This window comes from Muntiacus reevesi, chromosome 4 (genome assembly GCF_963930625.1).
Source record: "Muntiacus reevesi chromosome 4, mMunRee1.1, whole genome shotgun sequence".
Taxonomy (NCBI): Eukaryota; Metazoa; Chordata; class Mammalia; order Artiodactyla; family Cervidae; genus Muntiacus; species Muntiacus reevesi.
Window position 1 is genome coordinate 67,586,443 of NC_089252.1, and position 24,888 is coordinate 67,611,330.

The 24,888-nt window shown below is 41.6% G+C and overlaps 1 protein-coding gene across 2 annotated transcripts in view; it reads right to left on the reverse strand.

The window, feature by feature from the left end:
• UBP1 (upstream binding protein 1) overlaps positions 1 to 24,888 on the reverse strand; it is a 64,756-nt gene that overhangs the window by 29,252 nt on the left and 10,616 nt on the right. For both annotated transcript variants that reach the window (XM_065932932.1, XM_065932933.1), the window contains one exon: positions 18,831 to 18,982. In XM_065932932.1, the coding sequence (XP_065789004.1) occupies positions 18,831 to 18,982 (152 nt within the window). The remainder of the gene's footprint in view (positions 1 to 18,830; positions 18,983 to 24,888) is intronic.

Below are 24,888 nucleotides of genomic sequence, written 5' to 3' on the forward strand. Positions count from 1 at the left end.
TTAAAGAGGATTCAAAGAAATGGAAGCTACCTATGTTCTTGATTGGAAGAATACATACTGTTAAAACAGCCATACTACCCAAAGCAGTCTACAGGTTTAATGCAATTCTTATCAAATTACCCATGACATTTTCTACAGAACTACAACAAATAATCCAAAAATGTATACGATGAAGACCCAGAATTGCCAAAGCAATCCTGAAGGACAAAAAAGACAAAACAAAACAGGAGGCACAGCTCTTCCAGACATCAGACAGTAAACAGCATAGTACAGTACTGCCACAAAAACACATACGGATCAACGCAACAGAGAGCCCAGAAATAAACCCACACACCTGCAGTCAACCTTCAACAAAGGAGGCAGATTATAACAAGTGGAAAAGTTTCTTCAGCGAGTGGTGTTGGGAAAGTGGACAGTGGACAGTTACATGTAAATCAATGAAGCTAGAATTCATACCATACCACCATACACACAAAAAAACTCAAAATGGCTTAAAGACGTAAGCTTAAGACATGACACCCGAAGACTCCTGGATGAGAACACAGACCAGACATTCTCTGACATAGATCATACCAAATATATTCTCAGTCTTCCAAGGCAATAGAAAAAATACACAAATGAGATCTAATCAAAGCTTTTGCACAACAAAAGAAAGAAAAGAAAGTTTAGTTGTTCAGTTGACTCTTTGCAATCCCATGGAGGCTCCTCTGTCCATGGGATTTTCCAGGCAAGAGTATTGGAGTGGGTTGCCATTTCCTTCTCCAGAGGATTCTCCCAGCCCAGGGATCGAACCCGGATCTCCCACATTGTAGGCAGATGCTTTATTGTCTGAGCCACCAGGGAAGTCCTTTGCACAGCAAAGGAAACCATAAAAAAAAAAAAAAACCAACCACCTACAGAATGGGAGAAAATATCTGCAAACATAAATGGGCTTAATTTCCAAAATATACAATCAGTTCATAAAACTGAACAATAAAAAAAAAAAAAAACCCCAATTGAAAAATTGGCAGGAAACCTAAAGAGATTTCTCCAAAGAAGAAATATAGATGGGCAACAGGACATGAAAGGATGCTCAATGCCACTAATTATTAGAGAAAGGGAAATCTGAAGTACAGTGAGGTACTATCTCACACAGGTCAGAATGGCCATCGTCAAAAAGTCTACAAATAACAAATGCTGGAGAGGGAATGAAGAAAAGGGAACGCTCCTCCACTACTGGTGGGAATCTAAGTTGATGCAGCCACTATGGAAAAGAGTAGAGAGTCTCCTCAGAAAACTAGAGCTACCATATGATCCAGCAATCTCACGCCTGCACATATATCCAGACAAAACTATACTTCAAAAAGATAACTCCATCCCTATGTTCACCGGAGCACTATTCCTAATCAGGCAGACACGGAGATGACCTGAATGTCCCCTGACAGGTGAATGGATAAAGAAGATGTGGTAAATATACAATGGAGTACTAGGAAGTGGTTAAAAAAAAGAGCCACATAATGCCACCTGCAGCAAAGGAATACAAACAGAGGCTACCATAACAAGCGACGTAAGTCAGAAATAGAAGGACAAATACCATATGATGTCCCTTAGGTGTGACATCTGAAATACAACAGAACCTAGCCGTGAAACAGAAAGAGTCACGGACATGGAGCGCAGGCTGGTGGCTGCCAAGGGGGTGGGGGTGGGAAACGGATGGTTTGGAGGTCTGGGGTTAGAGACAGGAACCAGTGCATGCTGTGCTGCTGTTTAGACTCTGTGTCGCGTCTTTGCGACGCCGTGGACTGTAGCCCCCCAGGCGCCTCTGTCCATGGAACTTCCCAGGCAAGAATACTAGAGTGGGTTGCCATTTCCTTCTCAGGGGATGTTCCGGACCTAGGGATCGAACCTGCATCTCCCGCTTGGCAGGCAGATTCTTTACCACTGAGCCACCAGGGAAGCCCAAACCAGTATATATAGAACGGATAAGCACCAAGGTCTTACTGTACAGTACAGGAAACCACAGTCAGTCTATTTTGTCATAAATCATAATGGAAAAGAATGTACGTATGTATAACTGTATCTATCACTCTGAGATACTCCAGTCATTAAAAGTCAACTATTGGAGCAGGCAGTGGCAGCCCACTCCAGCACTCTGGCCTGGAAAATCCCATGGACACAGGAGCCTGGTAGGCTACAGTCCATGGGGTTGCAAAGAGTCAGACACGACTTCACTTCAATTAAGTCAACTATACTTCAATTTAAAATTTAGTTTTTAAAAAACGAATGAATAGGTATCTTTGATAAATACACCATTATGTATCTGAAATTATACTCAACCTCAGGAACTTAGGACACAAATTAACAAAATGTTTGTGCTGATTATCAGATCAACAAAAAATATTCAATTGATTAAAAAAAGAAAGACAAGTGGGTAAAAATGGGGGAGAAATAAGCACATAAGACATGGAGAAATATAAACTGATAAAAGTATGAAAGGCAGTCTGCCTGCACCTGCTAACAAGTTCAATACTACATCTTTTGACTCAGTTCTGGTTAGTAAGAGGAGGAATATTTGCACCTCACATCACACATTGAGGGCTAGCTCTTTCACAAAAAGAAAAGAACTCCTAAAAAATTGTTAACAAATGCCCAACATTCCCAGCAGAAAATGAGTAAATCACGTGAACAAGTGGTTCACACTAGAGAAGGAAAAGCAAACAGTTCTTAAACACAGTAAAAGACATCATACCCCTGGGAATTCCCTGGCAGTTCAGTGATTACAACTTGGCAAGCTCATTGCTGGGGCCCTGGGTTAGATTCCTGGTCAGAGAACTGGATTCACAAGAAGTGTGGTTTGCGCAAAAAAAAAAAAAAAAAAAAAAGAAAGACATTTGTCCTCCACCAGGCACATCCAAGTTAAAGTCACAATAAAATGGCTTTTCACCTAGCAGGTTAGCATGAATTCCTCAGTTTGAGATGTCTCAGCTAAAGGGAAATAGTCACTCTCATTTGCAGACAGTAGGGGTGGAAGTGAATTAAGAAGCAGTGGTCATTTGCTTGAGATTCTGAAGGTAGAGTCTGTGCATTTTCTGGTGTGAGACAGGGAGCAGCTGAGAGCTACTTCAGGTTTTTGGCAAGGGAATTCCCTGACATGGGGAAGATCGCAAGGAGCAGACCAAGAAGTGGAATCGTGTACATTTAAGTCTGAGAGACCTGCTGGGCATTCAAGTAGATGGTCAAGCTGACTTATAAATCGGACAACAAGCCAAAGAGAAGCAGCCTGTGAGACGGGAGGTGAACCAAGTGGACAAGGAGGGACGGAGAACTTCTCTCACCAGGATTACCTCGTGGTCTTCAAAAACTCAGAATTCTCAGGACTGAAAAAGATAAGAAATCTCAATGTTCCTATCTTCGCCTGTATTACTTTTCCTCCTCAACCTTAGGACACTTCTGTGCTCAATATCAAGTTCCTGTTTCTGCAAATTGAGATCAGAATCTGCTGCTCCTGTGTTAAAGCACTATAGATTTTTATTCTTCTCAAGTCAAAAGGAGGTTTTTAAAAAAGACTAACACTTAACATGCTTCAAATGATTTCCCTTTTGGAAACTACACACAGCATGTCCTTGCTTCCTCCTTCAGTTTCATCCTGAGTCTCTCACTATTTAGAAATCCCTCCCCCCAACAATTTCATTCAATGGCAATATCCACTGAGAGTAATAGGCAATGATACCAGAATTTTATTGGTTCAATTTCTTCTTCTATTTGATCTCTTCCCATAATTATCTTAATAACACAACTTCTAGGTTAGTTTTGTTGATCGACATTTGTCTAGGTTCTAAAAGAAATATAAAAAGGGTCCCACTACCAATGAAGTATAAAGTTAGACAAACTAAAATATGCCATGAGTTACCAGTCTTTATTTTCAGCTTTATCTTCTGAATTTACCTTTAATGAGATGTTTTTACTCATTTCTTGGCTTAGAGAAGCAAGAGGACTGACAGAATTAAAAAAATATAACTGATACGAGTTCATATCCCCACCCACCTCTGAATATAGAGTCTAAGATGGACATGTACTCCAGAGCAACATGGAGCCCCAGATGTGACAGATCTCCCTGCACTAAGTTCAAAGCATTTATTTCTAAGGTCCTAATTCAGAAGGTTATAACAAGAACAAAAGCTAACCTTAAGAAAATCTACTACAGTGTGAAATGAAGTATTACTGGGGAGGAGTGGAGAAAGCATGAAGATGAGCCAAAGTGGAAACAACATCCAACTGTGGTTGTATCTGGCACTCAGATGTTGTAAAGACCATATTGCATCAGTTCAGTTGCTCGGTCGTGTCCGACTCTTTGCAGCCCCATGAACCGCAGCACGCCAGGCCTCCCTGTCCATCACCAACTCCCGGAGTCTGCCCAAACCCATGTCCATCGAGTTGGTGATGCCATCCAAACATCTCATCCTCTGTCATCCCCTTCTCCTCCTGCCCTCAATCTTTCCCAGTATCAGTCTTTTCCAATGAGTCAGCTCTCCGCATCAGGTGGCCGAAGTATTGGGAGTTTCAGCTTCAACATCACTCCTTCCAATGAACACCCAGGACTGATCTCCTTTAGGATGGACTGGTTGGATCTATACTGCATAGGAACCTGGAATATTAGGTTCATAAATCAAGGCAAATTGGAAGTGGTCAAACATGAGATGGCAAGAGTGAACATCAACATTTTAAGAATCAGTGAACTAAAATGGATGGGAATTCGTGAATTTAATTCAGATGACCATTGTATCTATTACTGTGAGCAAGAATCCCTTAGAAGGAATGGAATAGCCTTCTTAGTCAACAAGAGTTTGAAATGCAGTACTTGGGTGTAATCTCAAAAATGACAGAATGATCTTGGTTCATTTCCAAGGCAAACCATTCAACATCACAATAATCCAAGCTTATGCCCAACCACTAATGCCAAAGTTGAACCATTCTATTAAGACATATAAGACCTCCTATAACTCACACCAAAAAAAGATGTCCTTTTCATCATAGGGGACTGGAATGCAAAAGTAAGAAGTCAAAAGATACCTGGGGAACAGGCAAGTTTGGCCATGAAGTACAAAATGAAGCAGGGAAAGGTTAACAGAGTTTTGCCAAGAGAACGCACTGGTCATAGCAAATGCCCTCTTCCAACAACACAAGAGAAGACTCTACACATGGACATCAGCAGAGGGTCAACACCGAAATCAGATTGATTATATTCTTTGCAGCAGAAGATGGAGAAGCTTTATACAGTCAGCAAAAACAAGACCTGGAGCTGACTGTGGCTCAGATCAGCTCCTTATTGCAAAATTCAGGCTCAAATTGAAGAAAACAGGGAAAACCACTAGGCCAAAGACATACCCAACTGAATGCAGAGTTCCAGAGAACAGCAAGGAGAGATAAGAAAGCCTTCTGAAGTGAACAGTGCAAAGAAACAGAAGAAAACAATAGAATGGGAAAGACCAGGAGGAGAAGGTGGCGACAGGATGAGATGGTTGGATGGCACCACTGGCTTTGGAGACCAGTTTGACCAAGCCCGGGGAGATGGGGAAGCCTGAGGTGCTGCAAGCTGCAATCCGTGGGGTCACAAAGAGTAGCACACGACTTATCGACTGAACCACCACCACAAAATGAAATTAACAAAAAATGACTGAAGCGTCAGTCACTTAACAGTATTTTTAATCCAATAGATATGCTATTTCCTAGGACCTAAAACTTATTTGCAAAGTACCTAACATTAGTTGATTAAACAGAGGATTCTCTAAGTAGAATTTGGCCTCCAAATGAACAGATATTCCTGATCCAATAGCAAAATAAGCTGATCTGTAATAAATCAAGGGGGGTTAAGATTCAAAGTCTCACTTGTTATCGTGGTAGAGAAGCATCACAGATTCACCCGGGACCATTGGAAAAGGAGCAGCCGTTTCCAGCCAGATCCCTGCCCAAAGAAGAGCCAGCTGCTCTTCAAATGGAGAGCTCCCCACTCGAGGCTCCACAGTGGGACTACAGGTTTTTACTTCATGTCAGAGGTTTAAGTCTTCTCCTTACCTACAGCTACCCAGGTGTAACCAGGAAAACATCAACACAGTTTAAAATCTCCACTTTTATTGTTCTAAACAATAAAAACTGACACTCTAAAGCAGCAATACAATTGGAAAACTTGTTTCAATTTCTACCCAGCTGGTGAAGTTAAGACTACACAGAATTTACTTTCTTTATGGTGTTGTACAATGACCAATATTTTTCAGCAATAGCTGCTCAGGACCCAGATGGGAGACTACTAGTAGGAATGACCAAGCTATGGCTGAAGAATGGCTGCACCTATGTGTCAACCCTCCTCTGAGGAAACCCATTTATAAGAGGTGGTAGTGAGAGGATGTTTAAATATTTACCTGAATGTTTGAAGCAATAAAAAGGTAGCCCAGTGGCTAGCTAAGACTCTGCACTCCCAATTCAGGGGGCCCAGGTTCAACCCTTGGTCAGGGAACTAGATCCCACACGCTGCAACCAAGACTTCGCAGACCCCAACTAAAGAAGCCATGTGCTGCAACCAAGACTGAAGATTTTGCATGCCACCACTAAGACCCGGAGCAGCCAAATAAACAAACACTTTTTAAAAAAGGTGAAACAGGGTCCCTAGACTAGCAGCATCAACATCACTTGGAAACTTGTCACAAATGTAAATTCTCTGGCCCTCCTCCAGACCTACTGACTCAGAAACTTTATCAGTCATGTTTTGATAAGCCCTCTGAGGGATCCCAATGCATGCTAACATTGGAGAACCACAGCTTTGTGAAAAGCCACAGATATCCATTCTGTCCATATTCTTTCCACCACAAAGCATTCGGGACCTTCTCCTGGGAATAACCTGTCTATGTCAAAATTAAGAACTAAGGGAATATAAAGCTGTTTTAATTACAAATCCTTTACTAGTAACCAAAATTCACTTAATAGTCATTCACTTATGTAACAGGATTGTACGTGTTTTTAACAGTCTAGGATAGCTCTGGCTCTAATACACAAACATGCTCCACAATTCCACTTATCTTCATATACATTCATTACACTTTTGTGTACAGTCCATACATTTGAATATACATACATGTGCATTCACACACACACACACAGGCATACATGCAAAGGCTCAGGATTCATTAGATGCCCATTTAAGGACTCAGCTTTGACTGGGCCTTCAGGGATAAGCTAGGAGGCAGGACTGTAGGATGCAGAGTGTTTTTGCTTAAAATCTGAAGAGAAAACGCCAGCCACACCATGGAAACAGCTCTGATACACAACAGTGGCCCATTGCACCACTCTGGAGCTTACCTACCTAGTATACATTTGCCTTGGCTGGGGTGTTAGCTTCCTTCTGCTGCTGTAACCAATTACCACAAACTCAGTGGCTTGAAAACTATACAAATTTATTACAGTCCTAGAGTTAAGAAGTCCAAAATGGGTCTAATGGGCTACAGTAAAGCTGCCAGCAGGCTACATTCCTTCTGGAGGCCGTAGGGGAAAAGCGACCTCCTTGTCTTTGTCTACTTCTTGAAGCAGTCTTCATCCGTTGGTTTGTGCCAATCTTCTTCCCTCCATCTTCATCTCCCTCTGACACCCGACTCTCCTGCCTCTTTTTTTCAATTCTAAGGACCCTTGTGATTCCACTGGGCCACTGGATAATCCATAATAATCTATTTCAAAGCTCTAATTAAATCACACCTGCAAAATGCCTTTTGCGATAAGGTGCCTTCCAGGTGACACAGTGGTAAAGAATGTGCCTGCCGATGCAAGAAGCCAAAGAGGTGTGGGTTCGATCCCTAGGTTGGGAAGATCCCCCGGAAAAGGAAATGACAACCCATTCCAGTATTCCTACCTGGGAAATCTCATGGACAGAGGAGCCTGGCAGGCTACAGTCCATGGGGTTGCAAAGAGTCAGAACCAACCAAGCGTCTAAGCACAGCACAGCAATCATGCTTGCTACCAAACCTGGCAAAATTACTGAATTGGTAGGCAGCTACCTAGTCCCAGGGTTGCATTCTAACGGTTTGTAAAAACTGCTCATCTCATCTGCCACACGAAACTAACATGTCACCCAAGATTATTAAACTTAGTCCTCCAATACGATCAGAAACCATTAAAGCTACTTAGTTATAAATGACAGTAAAAACAGCAAGAGCTAGCGCTGTGCTTCCTGCGTAAGTGCATTACACATATTAATCAATTTCATTCTCACCTACCTTAGGTGGGGGTTATTAAAGAATTTGCTGAAATGAGCAAGAGGGAGAATGGGATCTAAACACGGGCCCAGGCCCCAGAGATGGCTAATGACAACTGCTCACTGCTGCCCTCTACCGCTCACTCGACTACATGCAGAAAAATATTTAAAGCATCCGTCACTGTAACCAACTGTTTAAAAAGGAGCAAAAGGGTATCTGAATAATGTATGTAAGGACATCCCTAGGGAGCAGAGGTGCATATATCCTGGGCACTTACTGAAAAGTAGGGATGCCAGCTTCTACCATCTACTTTAGGAATGGAAGTTCTCTCTTCCATTGTATCTTTTAGTGACAAGACCATTAGATTCATCACAACTATGCTTAAGTATAGTTCAGTCACCACAGGAACCAGTAAGTTTATTGCAATAAATAAAACATTAACAATACAATTTTTTTATATACAAAGAGAGTCATAAAACAAGATTACAATCTCCACAGGTGTCTATAAAGGGTTCTAATTCAATCGCTACCTGGGCTGAGCAAGCAGAGTTAGATAACTGCGAAAAGAGCTTTATTGTATACCCTTTAATACCTTTTGAACTCTGAACCATGTGTATAAATCATCTAGTTAAACTGTTAAAATTTTAAAAGGTGACAATTAACTGAAAATTTAGAAAACACTGGAACTATTCTAGTAAAGAGACTTGGTGGTTAAGAAAATTAGATTTGGAATCAAACCTCTGGGGTTAAATCTCTATAAAAACTATAGTCAATCAAATAGGATAACTGGAGGAATAACTGTATCTTTTTTGGTAAATAAGGCAACACTTCCACAGCAAGTCATTTTCCTTTGGTAGAGCTCAAGAGTTAATTTGAACGTAAGAAAACTAACTTGTGAGCAAATGTGAATAAAAATCTAACTCCTGAAAACCAGAAGAGTAAATACTAGATTGTGTCAACACTCAACAGTCACACCATCAAAGCTGGTGCGCAGGTGACACCACACTGAGGCGGGTCGCTGAGACGCCTCTTACAGTCCCTGCAGGGACTTTTCTGGGTGATGTCCCCGCCCTGTGTGTTCAGTCGCACCCTGCTCCTTGGGACGCTGTGACTGCAGCCTGCTAGGCGCCTCTGTTCACGGGATTTCTTGGGCAGGAATACTGGAATGGGTTGCCGTGTCCTCCTCCAGGGTTTTTTCCTGACCCAGGATTCAAACCCAGGTCTCCTGCATCGGCAGGTGGGTTCTTTACCCCTGAGACACTTGGGCAGCCACGCTAGCTAGAAAAGAATCACAGGAGTCTACTGGAACTCCTAGTTACAAATTAATCAAGCCCGATTTTCAGTTTCCACATCTACACCTGATTCTTCTCATATTTCAGGAAAGGCTTCTGTAAAAAATCAGAACTGTACATGCACAATTGAGAATGTTTCCTTTTGAAAGGTGAGTCTGATCAGCTTACTTTTGCTGAGGGATCAGATCAAGATGGCGGAGGAGTAGGATGTGGAGCTCACCTTCTTTCACAAATACAGAAAAAACACATCTACATGCAGAACACTTCTCACAGGACATCTACTGAAAGCTTGCAGAAGACCTCAGACTTTCAAACAGGCAAGGAAATTCCAAGTAACTGGATAGCACACACACAAAGACAAAGGGATCCAGATAAGACCTGCACTTTGGGAGGGATTTGTCAAAGAGGAAGGGTTTCCACACGCTGGGACGTCGCCTCCCTGGTGGGGAGATCAGCAGGGACAGAGGGGGAGCTTCGGAGCCTCAGAGGCGAGTGCAGCGACCAGTGTGTGCAGGGCAAGACTGGCAGAGAGCCGCACAGAGGGTGGTGCCCGGAGCACACTCAGCAGCCTGAGACGCTCACCAGGTGGGCAGACTCGGGCTGCGTGCTGGGGCTCAGGCTTCAGAGGCTGGGTGCTGGGGAGAGGACGACAGTCAGCACACACTGAGGAAACAGACAGCAAACATCCAAACCAAAACAAACTGCACGCTAAAAAAAAGAAAAAAATTAAACCAACACAAGCCACACAGAGACGCTGCCACATACAAACAGCCCTCCAAGGCCACAGTAGATACCTGTTTCTCCTAAACTCATAGAGTGAGAGAATATAAGTAAAACGAAGACGCACAGAGTCCCAAATAAGATGAACCCAAACAGACTCACACCAAGACATACAGTGTTCTAAGGGCAGCAAGAGAAAATCAAAGAGTTCATTACAAGGGAACCCCCAAAAAGCTATCAGCTGATTTCTCCACAGAAACACTGGAGGCTAGAAGGGAGTGGCAAAATATATTCGAAGTCTTGAAAGGGAAAAATCTGCAACCCAGAATATTCTACCTAACAAGACAATCGTCTGGAATGGGAAGAAAAATAGACCTTCTCAGATAAGAACTAAATGAATATAGCAATATTAAACCTATCCTAAAAGAAATATTGAAAGACCTTCTCTAAATATAAAAGAAGCAAGAAGATGAAGGAAGGAAGAAATCACAACTGGAAAGTTAATCACTTAAATTAGCCAGTACACAGATCAAAGAGAAACACCTATTTATGGAAGTGAAGATAAACACATGGAACAGAAAGAGAATGAAGATGAAGACATAAAAAAGGACACCAGGGACTTCCCTTGTGGTCCAGTGGCTAAGACTCTATGCTCTGGGGTTCACTCCCTGGTGAGGGAACTAAGCTCCACACACCACAGTTAAAGAGTTCACATGCCACAACTAAGACCCTGAACAGCCAAATAACAAATATTTTTAAAATAGTAAACAAAAAAGGACATAAAAATCATAACATGTGGGGAGCTCCCGGGTGGTCCAGCGGTTAGGACTTGGCACCTCCACTACCAGGGACCTGGATTCAATCCCTGTTCAGGGAACTAGATTCTGCATGTTGCAACTAAGAGTGCATATGCCACAGCTAAATGTCCCACATGCCTCAACTTAAGACCCGGGGCAGTTACATAAAAATATTCTGGAGAAAAAAAAAAAAAATCATAAAATACGGGAAAGGAGACTAAGAAAATGCAGGTTCTTTTTCTTTTTTTAAAAGCATGTGTTTCAGCCTATATGACTATCAGAGTAAAGCAAGCAGACATAAGGGGTTAACATACTTGAAAAACAGGGCAACCACAAATTAAAAACAAATAATAGATTCACAAAAACCAAAAAGAAGAGACAACAAGCACAAAAGGAAATCATTTAACCACAAAAGAAAAAACACTTCAATTAGAAAACTGGTTAAAATTAAAACAGCAATAAATACATATGTATCAGTAATTACTTTAAATGCCAACAGACTGAATGTTTCAGTCAAAAGACTGAATAAAAACTGGATAAAAACCAAAGAGCCTAGGGAACTCCTGGCGGTCCAATGGTTAGGACACCATGCTCTCACTGCTAAGGGCCCAGCATCAGTCCCTGATCAGGAACTAATACACCAAAAGCCACATGGCGCAACCAAAGAAACCCCCCAAAACCAAGAGCCAACAATATGCTGCCTACAAAGACCCAGCTTAGGGCAATGACTGAGAGTGAGGGGATGGAAAAGGATATTTCATGCAAATGGAAATGACAAGAAAGTGAAGAGTAGCAATACTCGTGTCAGACACAACAGACTTTAGTTTAGTTTTGTTTTTTTTCATTTATTTTTATTAGTTGGAGGCTAACTACTTTACAATATTGTAGTGGTTTTTGCCATACATTGACATGAATCACCCATGGATTTACATGTGTTCCCCATCCCGATCCCCCCTCCCGCCTCCCTCCCCACCCCATCCCTCTGTGTCTTCCCAGTGCGCCAGCCCTGAGCACACGTCTCATGCATCCAACCTGGGCTGGCGATCTGTTTCACCCTTGATAGTATACTTGTTTCAATGCTATTCTCTCAGAACATCCCACCCTCACCTTCTCCCACAGAGTCCCACAACAGACTTTAATACAAAGGATACAAAGGAGGACACTGCAGGGCTTCCCCGGCAGCTCAGTGGTAAAGAATCTGCCTGCCAATTCAAGAGACAAGGGTTCAATCCCTGATCCAGAAAGCTCCCACCTGTTGCGGGGCAACTGGGCCTGTGCCCCACAACTGGTGAGCCTGCATGCAACAGCCACTGAGGCCCGCAGGCCTCGCGCCCGTGCTCTGCGGCAAGTGAGGCCACCTCAGGGAGAGGGCCGTGCGCCGCAACCAGAGACTGGCCCACGCAGCAGCCAAGAGCTGGCACGGACAAACATTAGTGAACATTTTTAAAAGCACACTATGTAATAATAAAGGGATCAATATAAGGAAAAACTTTTACACTCACTGAGATATATACACCTAACATAGGAACACTCACATACATAAAATACTGATGGACATAAAGGGAGAAATTTATGGGAATACAGTATTAGCAGGAAACTTTAACATCCCACTGACATTAATGAACATAACTTAAGAGACAGAAAAATCAATAAAAATGAATCAATATCAGATAAGTTGATTTAAAAAAAATCAATTATACACTAGAACAGTTAGACTTGATTATTTTCAGGACATTTTATCCAAAAAACCCAAAGTAGTCTTTGCAAGTGCACAAGGTATATTCTCTACGACCGACCACATGCTAGGGCCCAAAACAAGCCTCAGCAAATTTAAGAGTATAAGCGTTATTTCAAGAACCTTCTCTGACGACAACAGAATGAAGCAAGAAATCAACCACATGAAAAGAAATAGGGAAAATAATGTTTTCATGCACAGCAAACAACATGCTACTTAAAAAAACAATGGGTCAACAATGAAATCAAACAGGAAATTTAGAGAAAATCGACTATGACAATAGTCAATTGACTATGACACTATAACCATACAAAATGCATGGGATGCAGCAAAAGCAGTTCTGAGAGAGAAGTTCATAGCAATACAGGTCTTCCTCAAAAAAAAAAAAAAAAAAAAGGCAAGAATAATTTCAAACAACACAATCTACCACTTAAAAGAATTAGAGGAAGAATAAACAAAACCTAAAATCAGCAGAAGGAAGGAACTAACCAAGACCAGAGAAAATAAACAGACTAAAAAACAATCACTAAAATGAAGAGCTGGTTCTTTGAAAGACTAAAGTGACAAACCTCTGACAAGGCTCACCAGGAAGCAGAGACAGAAGACCCACATAAACAAAATAACAAATGAAAAAGAACTCTCAGCTGATACCACAGATACACAAAAAAGCAGAAGAGAATACTATGGCCAATTACATATGCCAAAAATTTCAACAACCTAGAAGCTTCTAGAAACATACAGCCCCTGAAAACTGAAACAAGAAACATAATTTGTACAGAACCTTCACTAGAAGTAAAACAGAATTTGTAATTAAAAAAAACTCCACAAACAAAAAGTACAGGACCAGATGGCTACCAAACATATGAAGAACTTATACGAATTCTTCTCAAACTTCCAAAAGACTGAAGAGGAGAGAACGCCCCCAAAGACATTCTATGAGCCACCATCACTCTGATAATAGCATCAAAGTCACCACCAAAAAAGAAAATTACAGGCCAGCATCTTTGATGAATTTAGATGCAAAAACTCTCAACAAAATATTAGCAAACCAAATCCAAGAACATATAAAAAGCAATACACATCATGACTAAGTTAAATTCATTCTAGAGTCACGAAGATGGTTCAGATATATGCAAATCAATGTGCTACATCACATTAACAAAAGACAAAAGCCACATAAGAAGCAGAAAAAGCATTTAACTACCATTCACGATAGAAACTCTTACAAAAGTGGGTATAGAGGGAACATATCTCAATGTTACAAAGGCATTGATGACAAGCCCACAGCCAACATAATACTCAATGGCGAAAAGCTGAAAGCGTTCTTGCTAAATTCAAGAACAAGGCAAAGATGCATACTCTCACCACTTCTACTCAACGTATTATTGGAGGTACTTGCCACAGCAACCAGAAAAGAAAAGATATCCAAGTTAAAGGAGAAGTAAAACTGTCACTATTTGCAGACATGATGCTCTATTCAGAGAAGCTTAAAACCTCCATATATAAACTACTAGAATAAATGAACTCAGTAAGATAGTAGGATACAAGATTATAAGATTAATATACAGAAATCTGCTTCATTTCTTTACACCAACAATGAAATATTAGAAGGAGAAAGTAAAGAAAAAATTCCATTTAAAATTGCATCCAAAAATCTTAGGAATAAATGTAGCTAAGAAGGTGAAAAACCTGTATGCCGAAAACTATAAAATATTAATAAAAGACTGAAGATAATTCAAAGAAATTGAAAGATATCCCATGCTCTTGGATTAGAAAAATTAATAGTTAAAATGGCAATACTAAAAAAAATTTTTTTAAAATAAAAAAAATTAAATGGCAATACTACCGAAAGCAATCTTCAGATTTAATGTGATCCCTATCAAATCACCCATGACATTTTTCACAGAACTAGAATAATTTAAAAAAATGTACATGGAACCATGAAAGACTCAAAATCGCCAAAGCAATCTTGGGAGGGGCAGGGGAAGACAAACGGCGTAACTCTCCCAGACCTTCAGACAACACTACAAAGCTACAGTAATCAAAGCGATTTGGTACCTGTACAAAAACAGACACATATATCAATGAAACAGAACAGAGAACCCAGAAATAAATCCGTATTCTTTCGGTCAATTAATCTTTGACAAAAGACGCAAGTGTGGAGAAAGTGTACTGGGCAAGTGTACTCTTTAGCAAGTGTACTAGGCAGGCTGGACAGCTGCGTGTAAATCAGTGAAGTTAGAAAACACTTCCCAACCTGCAGAGAAATAAACTCAAAATGGCTTAAAGACTTAAACGTAAGACATGACACCATAAAACTAGAAGAGAACATAGGTAAACATTCTTTGACATAAATCATACCAATGTTTTCTTAGGTCTCCCAAGGCAATAAAAAAAAAAATGGGACCTAATCAAACACACAAGTTTTTGCACAGCAATGGAAACTCCAAAAAAAACTCCAAAAAGACAACCTACGAAATGGGAGAAAATAGCTGCAAATAATGCAACCAACAGGGGTCAAATCTCCAAAACATACAAACAGCTCATACAACTCAACAACTAAGACAACCCAATCGAAAACTGGGCAGAAGCCCTTAAGACATTTCTCCAAAGAAGACATACAGATGGCCAATAGGTATATGAAAAGATGCTCAACATAGCTAATTACTACAGAAATGCAACTCAAAACTATAATGAGGTACCACCTCACACCAGTCAGAATGGCTTCAAAAAGTCTACAAACAACAAATGCTAGAGAGGGTGTGGAGAAAAGGGAACCCTCCTACACTGTTGGTGGGGATGCAAACTAGTACAGCCACTATGGAAACAACTGAAGGGATTCACATGAAATATTATGCTAGGCAATAAATGTTAGGAGACAAATCTGTGAAAGAACTGATATTCATAAGTTTAAAGCGTTATAATTTCTTTAAAAGGGTGTATAAAAGTAGAATTTCTTTATGATTACTCAAATGCATGTTTAATGATTATTCAAATGTATGTTTTCAAAAATGCAGCCTACGTGCAATTCATTTTTCTACTTTTTTTCTTAAAATGCTGGGAGAAATTAAGAGGTAAATTACCACAATTCTACAACCTATAACATACTCATCATTAATAGTACTGCAAGGAGCAGAGTCAAGTCCCAGAAAATCACCTGCACTTCTAATATGGATTATGGTCAACCTCAGGTGTCAGCTAGGAGGAGGACCGAAGGAAAACTGCTAGGGCAATGGAAACATTGGACAGAGGTAGTATTTTTGAGGGAATAAGCTATGTACAAATTAATTGAGGTACACATTTAAGACTTGTGGGGAACTAACTCCCTTAGCGGTCTAGTGGCTAGGGGTCTGAGCTTCCACTGCAGGAGGCAGAGATTCAGTTCCTGGTCAGGGAACCAATATATCGTATGCCACGCTACAAAAGACTTGTGCACACTACTATAGATACTTCAATAATAACAACCATTTAAGTAATTTATTAAGTAACAATTTATTTTTTTATATCTAAGCTTGACCAAACTAACATTGAGTGAGTTTATCAACTGCTTGAAGCTTCAGCTTTGAAAATCTGTAATGGATCAATAACACTTCTTGGGTTACTATGGAAGAGAAACAACACATATATAGTATTTAGTACACCGCTTCACGTCCAGTAAACACTCAGTGAATGTAGGTCTAATAAATTATCACTACAGATGGTGGACTGCAACTTTTATCAATGTGAGATGTCTTTATTCAGTTTAATAAAAACAGTCGTAAGTTACGGATATTCCCCCAGGCCCAAAGTTCTTTATATAGAAGGGTGAGTTTCCATATGCTCATTCATCCCATGGTATGCACATTAACTTATTCAACTAGTCCCTAAGTAAGAGAAATTCCAGCTATTTCCTTTTTTCTCATTAGAAACTAAGCTATAATGAATGTCCTCACCTCGACACTGTTTCTTCTGATCTTTTTATATCTAAAATAGATTAGTGCATAAACTATTAAGGTTATTTAAAATAATAGCATTGAAACATGTATATTATCAAGTGTGAAACAGATCGCCAGTCCAGGTTTGATGCATGAGACAAGTGCTTGGGGCTGGTGCACTGGGAAGACCCAGAGGGATGGGATGGGGAGGGAGGTGGGAGGGGGGATCGGGATGGGGAACACATGTAAATCCATGGCTGATTCATGTCAATGTATGGCAAAAACCACTACAATATTGTAAAGTAATTAGCCTCCAACTAATAAAAATAAATGAAAAAAAAAAAAAAGAAACTTAAGTCTCAAATAACTGAATGCCTACCCATCAAAATCCTAAAATAATATTAATACCAAAATTAAAGAGTATCGCCATAGGCTACAGATTAGAATTACCTGAAGAAAAACCTCATAAACCCTAAATCTGTATGTCAAATGAAAATTCAGCTTAAAAAAAAGTTTTTCTTCTACATTTTATAATAATCACTAACTAAAGTAGTCTAAAATCTATAGTTCTTTCCAAAAGTTTGAGGAATTAACGATTTTATTTACTGACAGAAAAGCAATCACAAAATACTCAAGTGAAAGTCACTCAGTCGTGTTCAACTCTTTGCGACCCCATGGACTATACAGTCCATAGAATTCTTCAGGCCAGAACACTGGAGTGGGTAGCTGTCTCCTCCGCCAGGGGATCTTCCCAACTGAGGGATCAAATGCAGGTCTCCCACACTGCAGGCGGATTCTTTACCAGCTGAGGTACCAGGGAAGCCCAAGAATGCTGCAGTGGGTGGCCTAACCCTTCTTCAGGGCATCTTCCCAACCCAGGAATCGAACTGGTGTCTCCTGCACTGCAGGTGGGTTCTTTACCAGCTGAGGTACCAGGGAAGCCCAACTCTTACGTGAAGAGATGTTAATTCCCATTTTGCTGAAATAAAATAGATACACACACAAAGAAACACACCTAGGATGTAACTGCTTTTCTTGAGGGGGATGCCAACAAAAGTCCAGTTTCAGCTTTATCCCTTGACATATTCAATTTTTGTACAATGAGTATGTACTCGTGTTGTAACAACAAAAATGTTCAGTTCCTTTTAAAAACAAGAGTCCAGGACTTCCCTGTTGGCTCAGTGCTGAAGAATAAGCCTGCCGATGCAGGAGACACAGGCTTGCCCCCTGGTCCAGGAAGACCTCACACGCCAGGAGGCAGCTCAGTCCGTGCCCCACAACTGCTGGGCCTGTGCTCCAGAGCTGAGGAAGCACAACTCCTGGAGCCCGAAGACTCTCCAGCCCGCACTCCCCAGCAAGGGAAGCCACTGCAGAGCCCCTGCGCTGCGCTAGGGAGCAGCCCCTGCCCGTCGTGACCACAGAAAAGCCCGCGCAGCAGCAAAGAACCAGCACAGCCAATTAGATAAAATTAATGAAAACAAACAAAAAATAAGAGTCCCTCAAGCTCTCAGTACCCAACAAATGTAGGCATCCAACAAGCAAATTCCTGCGTAACCCAGTACTTCTGTTAACACTGGTAAGTCACACTGGTCAGTGTTCCGACTGCTCAGCGCACCTCAAAAAGAAACTCTTTAATCTTTCTAATGGTAAACCACCCCATATCTCTATTTTCTATTCTGCCCAGTCTCACTTTCAAATCAGCAAAACACAGCATTCTCATTAAGCGGAAACCAGATTTGACACAGTTTATTTTAGCCACAGACTCCACCTTGGTGCAGGCTATTCTCAGCACAAATCTGCTTCATGCCCGAGACCAAGTCCCTTGCTAGCTGGACTTCTGATTCATTCTCAGGTTCCACACTGAAACCATGTTCCTAAAAATAACTGACATCCTTTCCTACCTGCTTCTCCTTCGCATTTTGTCTTGAAAACACCCCATAACACATCTTGGTCCACACTCTCTGTATGAAATCACTTTCCACAAACTACAGCTTTGCTGGCTCCCAGTAAAACGTTCTACAACTTTTGTTAACTGAAGTTGTCTGAGAGAAGGAACCTAATTTTCAATTATTACCATTAATCCATGCTGCGATGCCAAAACGCCGTTTTGGATTTCTGCGAACGCTTAGGTCAGAGGGTGACGCAGCCATACCGACCTTGGTTCAAGTACGTGAGCGTCTCGTCGTGCAGCTTCACGGCGGGCGATGTCGCGGCGCACATCACATACTGGAAGGGGGGGTGTTTGGTCTCGTCATCCAGCGGGAGGCTAGAATCTTCCTGCTTGAAAATGGGCAATGCCAAGACATCGCTGAAAAGAAAAAGCAACACTGGCCTTACTCTGGGTTTAAAATACGTAAAAACGTACAGAGGTATTCAGGGTAGTTTCTTTCAAAACTTAAGATCACAGATATTATCCAGAGGGACTTCCCTGTGGTCTAGGGGTAAGGGTTTGGCACTTCCAATGCAGGGGGCATGGGTTCGGATCCCCAGTTAAGGAACTAAATCCTGCATGGCACTCAGTCGCCCCCCATAAAAGCTAATCTGGCTCCCCCAAAAGATAGCTTCAATAACCCATATCTCTAGTGGGAGAGAGAGGGGTGGGTGGCTATAATTAGGCAAAAGTATTAAAACAAGAAATATTTAAAGTAAGCAATATTTAATAGCTAATAAAGTCCAAACTACTGATAAAGAGATCAGGCTAATAATATATCTGGTACTAAAAAAAAAAAAGTTATGTCAAAAAATTCTTTAAAAATTTAAAACTCATTCTTCCTATTAAAAAAGAGCAAGAGTACGCAGCCACCTGTTTTGAAAGGTAGGTCGCCCTGGCACCATGAAATTACAAAGAAGCATTTGATTAAAATGATACTTTATAAAAAGTTCCCTACTAGGCTTAGCCAAGGGCTGAGAGCATAAAGCTTCACACTCATAGTCTAAAACAATGGCTTCTTCTGAGAAGCAAACAGTAGCAGTATAAACAGCTGCTATTTTTTCCCCCAAGAATAACTTGGGGCATTGATCAGGAGTGGGTGGGGGGGATCTTCTGGGGTACTGTATATTCTGTTAACTTGGGTGGCTAAACACACATGGATGCATTTAGTTTGCCTTTTTTAAAAAAATCGACTCTTTTACACACCACAAAACTCACCCTTATAAAGTGTATGATTCAGTGGCTTTCAGTATATTCAGAGCTGTGCAGTCTTCACTGCTATCTAATTCCAAGACATTCTCGGCACCTCAGAAAGAATTCTCAGACCCCTAGCAGCCACTCCCTATGCCCCCACCCTACCCATCACCCGAGCAGCCACTGACCTGCTTGTCTACGGACCTGCCTATTCCAGATATATAACGCAAACAGAATCACGTGACCTTTTGTGACTAGTTTCTTTTATTAACACCTGGTGTGTTTTCAACATCCATTCACGTTGTAGCATGTATAGTACGTCATTCCCTCTTACGGCCAAATGATATTCCATTGTATGAATATACCATATGCTAATTATCTATCATCGGATAATGGACCTTTGACTTGTTTCCATTTTTTGGTTATTATTAATATGCTGCTATGAACACTTGTATATGTTTTGTGTAGACATGTTTGATTCCTTTGGATCTATATCTAGAAATAGAATTACTGGGTCATATGGTAACTCTACCTTTTTGATAAACTGTCAAACTGTTTTTTAAAATGGCTGCACCATTTCATATTTGCACCATTAACATATAAAGGGTAGGGTTTTAAGATAATTTTGCTGAGCTGTACATTTATATCCTGATAAATTTTCTACGTCCATTTCTCAATAAGAAGTAAAACAGCAAAATATCCAAATGAATAACTACTATAACAAGGACCTGAAAGACTTGTCTGAACTGCTTGTATGTTCTTATGAGCTGTTAACTGACTTAGACATCTGGCTGGCCCATTTTAATTAAATTCAACTTTAAAAAAATGTGGAAATAAATGAAACGAAAGGGAAACCCTGTATTTCCTCTTCCCACATACATTTCTATTAAAGCATCAGAATGATTATTCAGGGACTAAATTACACACTAATTCTCCTCCATTTATACCTAGAAAATGTCAAAACACTTCTAAGTCAAAAGTATAACTGAGGAATGCATAGTTAGCAATGGTCTCCGGCCCTCTTATAGGACAGAGAGATATAAAAACTTTTCAGAAAATTTACAAATGGTACTTTAAGACTCAGGGCAGCTCTCTTTATGAAACAACTATAGCAGTCAAAATAGCTCCACAGTAGATGAAAATAAATATATATTCTATTTTACATATATGTAATTATTTAAAGTTTTCTGGGTGAGAGAATTTCCTGGTGGTCCAGTGGTTAGGACTCCATGCTCTCACTGCCGAGGACCAGGGTTCAATCCCTGGTCAGGGAACTAAAATCCCACAAGCTGTGCAGTGTGGTCAAAACAAAAAAAAAAAAGTTTTCTTGGTGAGAAAGGAAAAAAATTAGATGAGAGCTATAAATCAGATGCTTTAGTTAATCGTACTAAAAAGTGACATGGAGAATAATTTTAAGATCTTAATGCTAACTGCCTTGGTTGATCATTACCTACATAAGGCATCAGACTGCAGAAGATTGGCTATTTATAAATAAACTGCTACATACAGTAAATAAAATTTTATTTGCTTCAGATTCTAGAAGGCCACCACCATTACATTCCCTTGGTTATGGTAGCTCAGACAGTAAAGAATCTGCCTACAATGCAGGATCAATCCCTGGGTTGAGAAGATCCCCTGAAGAAGGGGCTGGCTACCCACTAAAGTGTTCTTGCCTGGAGAATCCCATGGACAAAGGAGCCTGGCGGGCTACAGTCCATTGGGTTGAAAAGAGTTAAACACGAATAAGTGACTAATACCTTTATTTTCATAGCCTACTATGCTTTTGGTAGGTGCTAAAAACTCCTGAGTAAACATAAACATGTAAAGATCATCTGCTAATGCAACCCCAATTAACTTTTTACTTTATTAGAAAGACAATGCATTCCAACCAACACAGCAGCCAGAGTGAGCCTCTTCAAACAGAAGTCGTACCATTTCATTCCTTTGCACTCTCTCCATCACCTCAGTTTTGAAACCAAGGTCCTTGGAAGGACCAGCCTCCTTCCTCAACTCTTCTGGGGCGTTTGTACTGGCCCTGCTCTGCTGACATCCTACTGGCCCACTGCATTCAAATGTCACCTTTTCAGTGACAACTGTAATCCTCCATGGGTACTCCCAGCTGCTCCTTTCCTGCTCTATTTATCCAGAAAGCATTTCACTTTCCAACACTATACTAGACTTATATTTGTATCCCCCGTAAGTATAACTACCCCCCAAATTGGTTTCTCTTCACAGACTTAAAACCCAGCATCTAGCACAAAGGAGCTCAAATATCTGCTAAACTGATGAATGAACTGCAGCACTGATATTCAATCATTACTAAAGTGAAAAGCTAGATCTCCAGACAATTTAAGATCATAATTTCTACCAGGATGAGCCATAAGAAAGTTCTGGTATTCAGTTGATTTTGTAACCTCATATTCCAGACAGGCAGGTGTCCCAGGGATCTGACAAGCACAGGAAAAGACACAAGGGTTCGAATTATTCCAATTAATCTTGAGATGCCAGTATCCAAAAATATCCAAGCGCGCAAAGACAAACACGACTTCAGGCGCAAGAACCAACAGCAAAAACAACAGATGGCATCTACCCAGTTCCAGATCCTGTCTGTGGGCATTCCAGGCTCTCCTGCCTCTGCTGCAGAGGATTAGAGGTCTGAAGACTACATATATAAGACACTTTGCCAGCTGGAACCTTGTTAGGTTGCTCTGAGGGGAAATGACCAGGGAGTGGGAAAGAGTAGAGGCAGGCAACCACAGCTGCAGGAATGCAAGGCGGCAGCAGCCATGCCCCCACCAGTCCGGCCCTTCTCCCTGAACCCTCCTAGCACTTTCACAATCAAATACTTCACTAAGCCCTTCTCTGCTTGAAACATCTCAGTGCATTCTATCTTCCTGACCGGACACAGACCAATATCCACCTAAGACTTCAAGATGCCAGAACTACTGAACCTATATGATAAAATTAAGCTTACTTTGTTTAAAGAAATTAGTTCACTAATGTTTAACAGTAAGATCACACAGAAATAAAGAGTATATAGGGAAAATGGAATAGAAACAAAAAGTTATCTGGGAGTTAGCACAGAAAATGCCGAAGAGATGTCAAGAGAGAAAGGGAGAAGATTTTACACTGAAGTCTCAGGAGAGATAGGGCAGAGGCAGGATTTGATATAAAGGCCCAGTAAAGTCCAGACCAATGAAATACATTAAATTGCTGATTTAAGAACTCAAAATAACCAAAGTAGGATAAATAATTCACCCAAACACATCAAGAAAAATTTGTAAGCCAGTATGTGTGTTCATATTTCAGAAGTCCAATTTTCTAAGTACCAAGTATGGACATTCCACTGAAAGCAGGCCCTGGGAGGAAGAGTTGTGGGTCTGAGATGGGGCCACCCCATCCTTAAGCAGAGCTGGAGAGGGATTGGATGAGGACACAGAGGTGAGACCACCAACCAGCAAAGGGATGCGCTTGAGAGCGGAGCGGGTGCACTTCCCATGCGGCCCAATCAGTGATGCCTAGAGCCCCCTCTGCTACCTACGTAACGGAGAGGAAGCACCAGATTTAAGCAGGGTCACGGCTGCGTTAAACAAAAGAGGACAGGGGAATAAAGCAAAAGGGGGCGAGAGAACAAGGGTATGTGTGGGGAAGCAACTACAGTGATTGATGGGAAAATTTACACTGGTTGGGGAAGAAAACAGGCGCTCAAGAGGGTACGTGTGTGCGTGCTCAGTCCTGTCCGACGCTCTGCGACCCCATGGACTGCAGCCCTCCAGGCTCCTCTGTCCGTGGGATTTCCCAGGCAAGAACACTGGAGTGGGTTGCCATTTCCTCCTCCAGGGGATCTTCCTGACCCAGGGATCGAACCCAAGTTTCCTGCATTGGCAGGCGGATTCTTTACCACTGAGCGACTGGGGAAGCCGCTTCAAGAGGGCGAGAAATTGTGATCTGAGAGCAGCATCAGTGGTTGTATGAATAAATTTAATGGGTCTAATAATGATGGCAGGAGGAGAGTAACCAGGGAGCAAGTGAAGGGCAGGGGGCAGCAGGTGAAGTCTGGATCTGAGATTACAGGTGGGTCACATGATGGGTAAATCAAGGTCTAATGTGTGACCACAGGACTGAGTAGCTGAGATGACGTCACTGTAAGAAAGACACTCAAGGAACAGAAGTGTCAGGCTGCTGGGAGGCCCATTTAAATATCTTCTGAAATCACCACAAATGAACAGACTAGCCGTGTTCCCTCTGACGGTGAGCCAGGATCTTGAATTTTTAAAAGAAGAAATGACCCCCAAATCAGATGGCTGCCATCACGGAGTAACTGGTGACAATCAGTGGCATGAAATTCAACGCTGGGGGGCTTGCAGAAAAGGAGAACAGTCCGGAGGGGGCTGTGAGAAGCCAGAAGGACCCCTCCCCAGGCTCCCGGTGCAAGAGTAGGGTTGGGAAAATAAGCCCCCAGCAGTTGAGAGGGTCTCACGGGAAGTGTCCTCAGATGGCAGGTTTCCACAAGAGTAGGGTAGGAAGACAGTATTAAGAGACAGAGCCAGCTATACTAGCTTCCTAGGGTTGTCATAACAAAGAACCAGAAACTAGAGGCTTAAAACAGCAGCAGCTTCCTGTCTCTCTGTTCAGGGGCCGGAAGTCTGGATCCAGGTGTTGGCCGAGCACTGGGAGGGAAGGCCTCTCTCGCAGCTTCTGGGGTCTGGTGGCGGATGCTGGGGGCTTCTCACTTGTAGGTGCAGCGCTCCAGGCCCATGGCCAGCTCCTTCCTGTGTGTCTTCGGTATTCCCTGTGTGTGTGTGTGTGTGTGTGTGTCCAGATTTCCGCTTTCTATAAGGACACCAGTTCTCTTCAACTAGTGCGCACTCCGATGACCTCATTTTCACTGGATTACCTTTGTGAAGTCCTTATTTCCAAATAAGGTCACATTCTGAGGCATTGTGGGGGGGGGTGCCTGGGACTTCAACATATTTTTTTGGGGGATACACAATTCAATCCGTAACACTGACCGTTTAGGAGATTCTTCTGATAGACTGAGAATTCCAGAGAGTAAAGTGGGAGAATTTCAGAAACTGGTCAGAATGGGG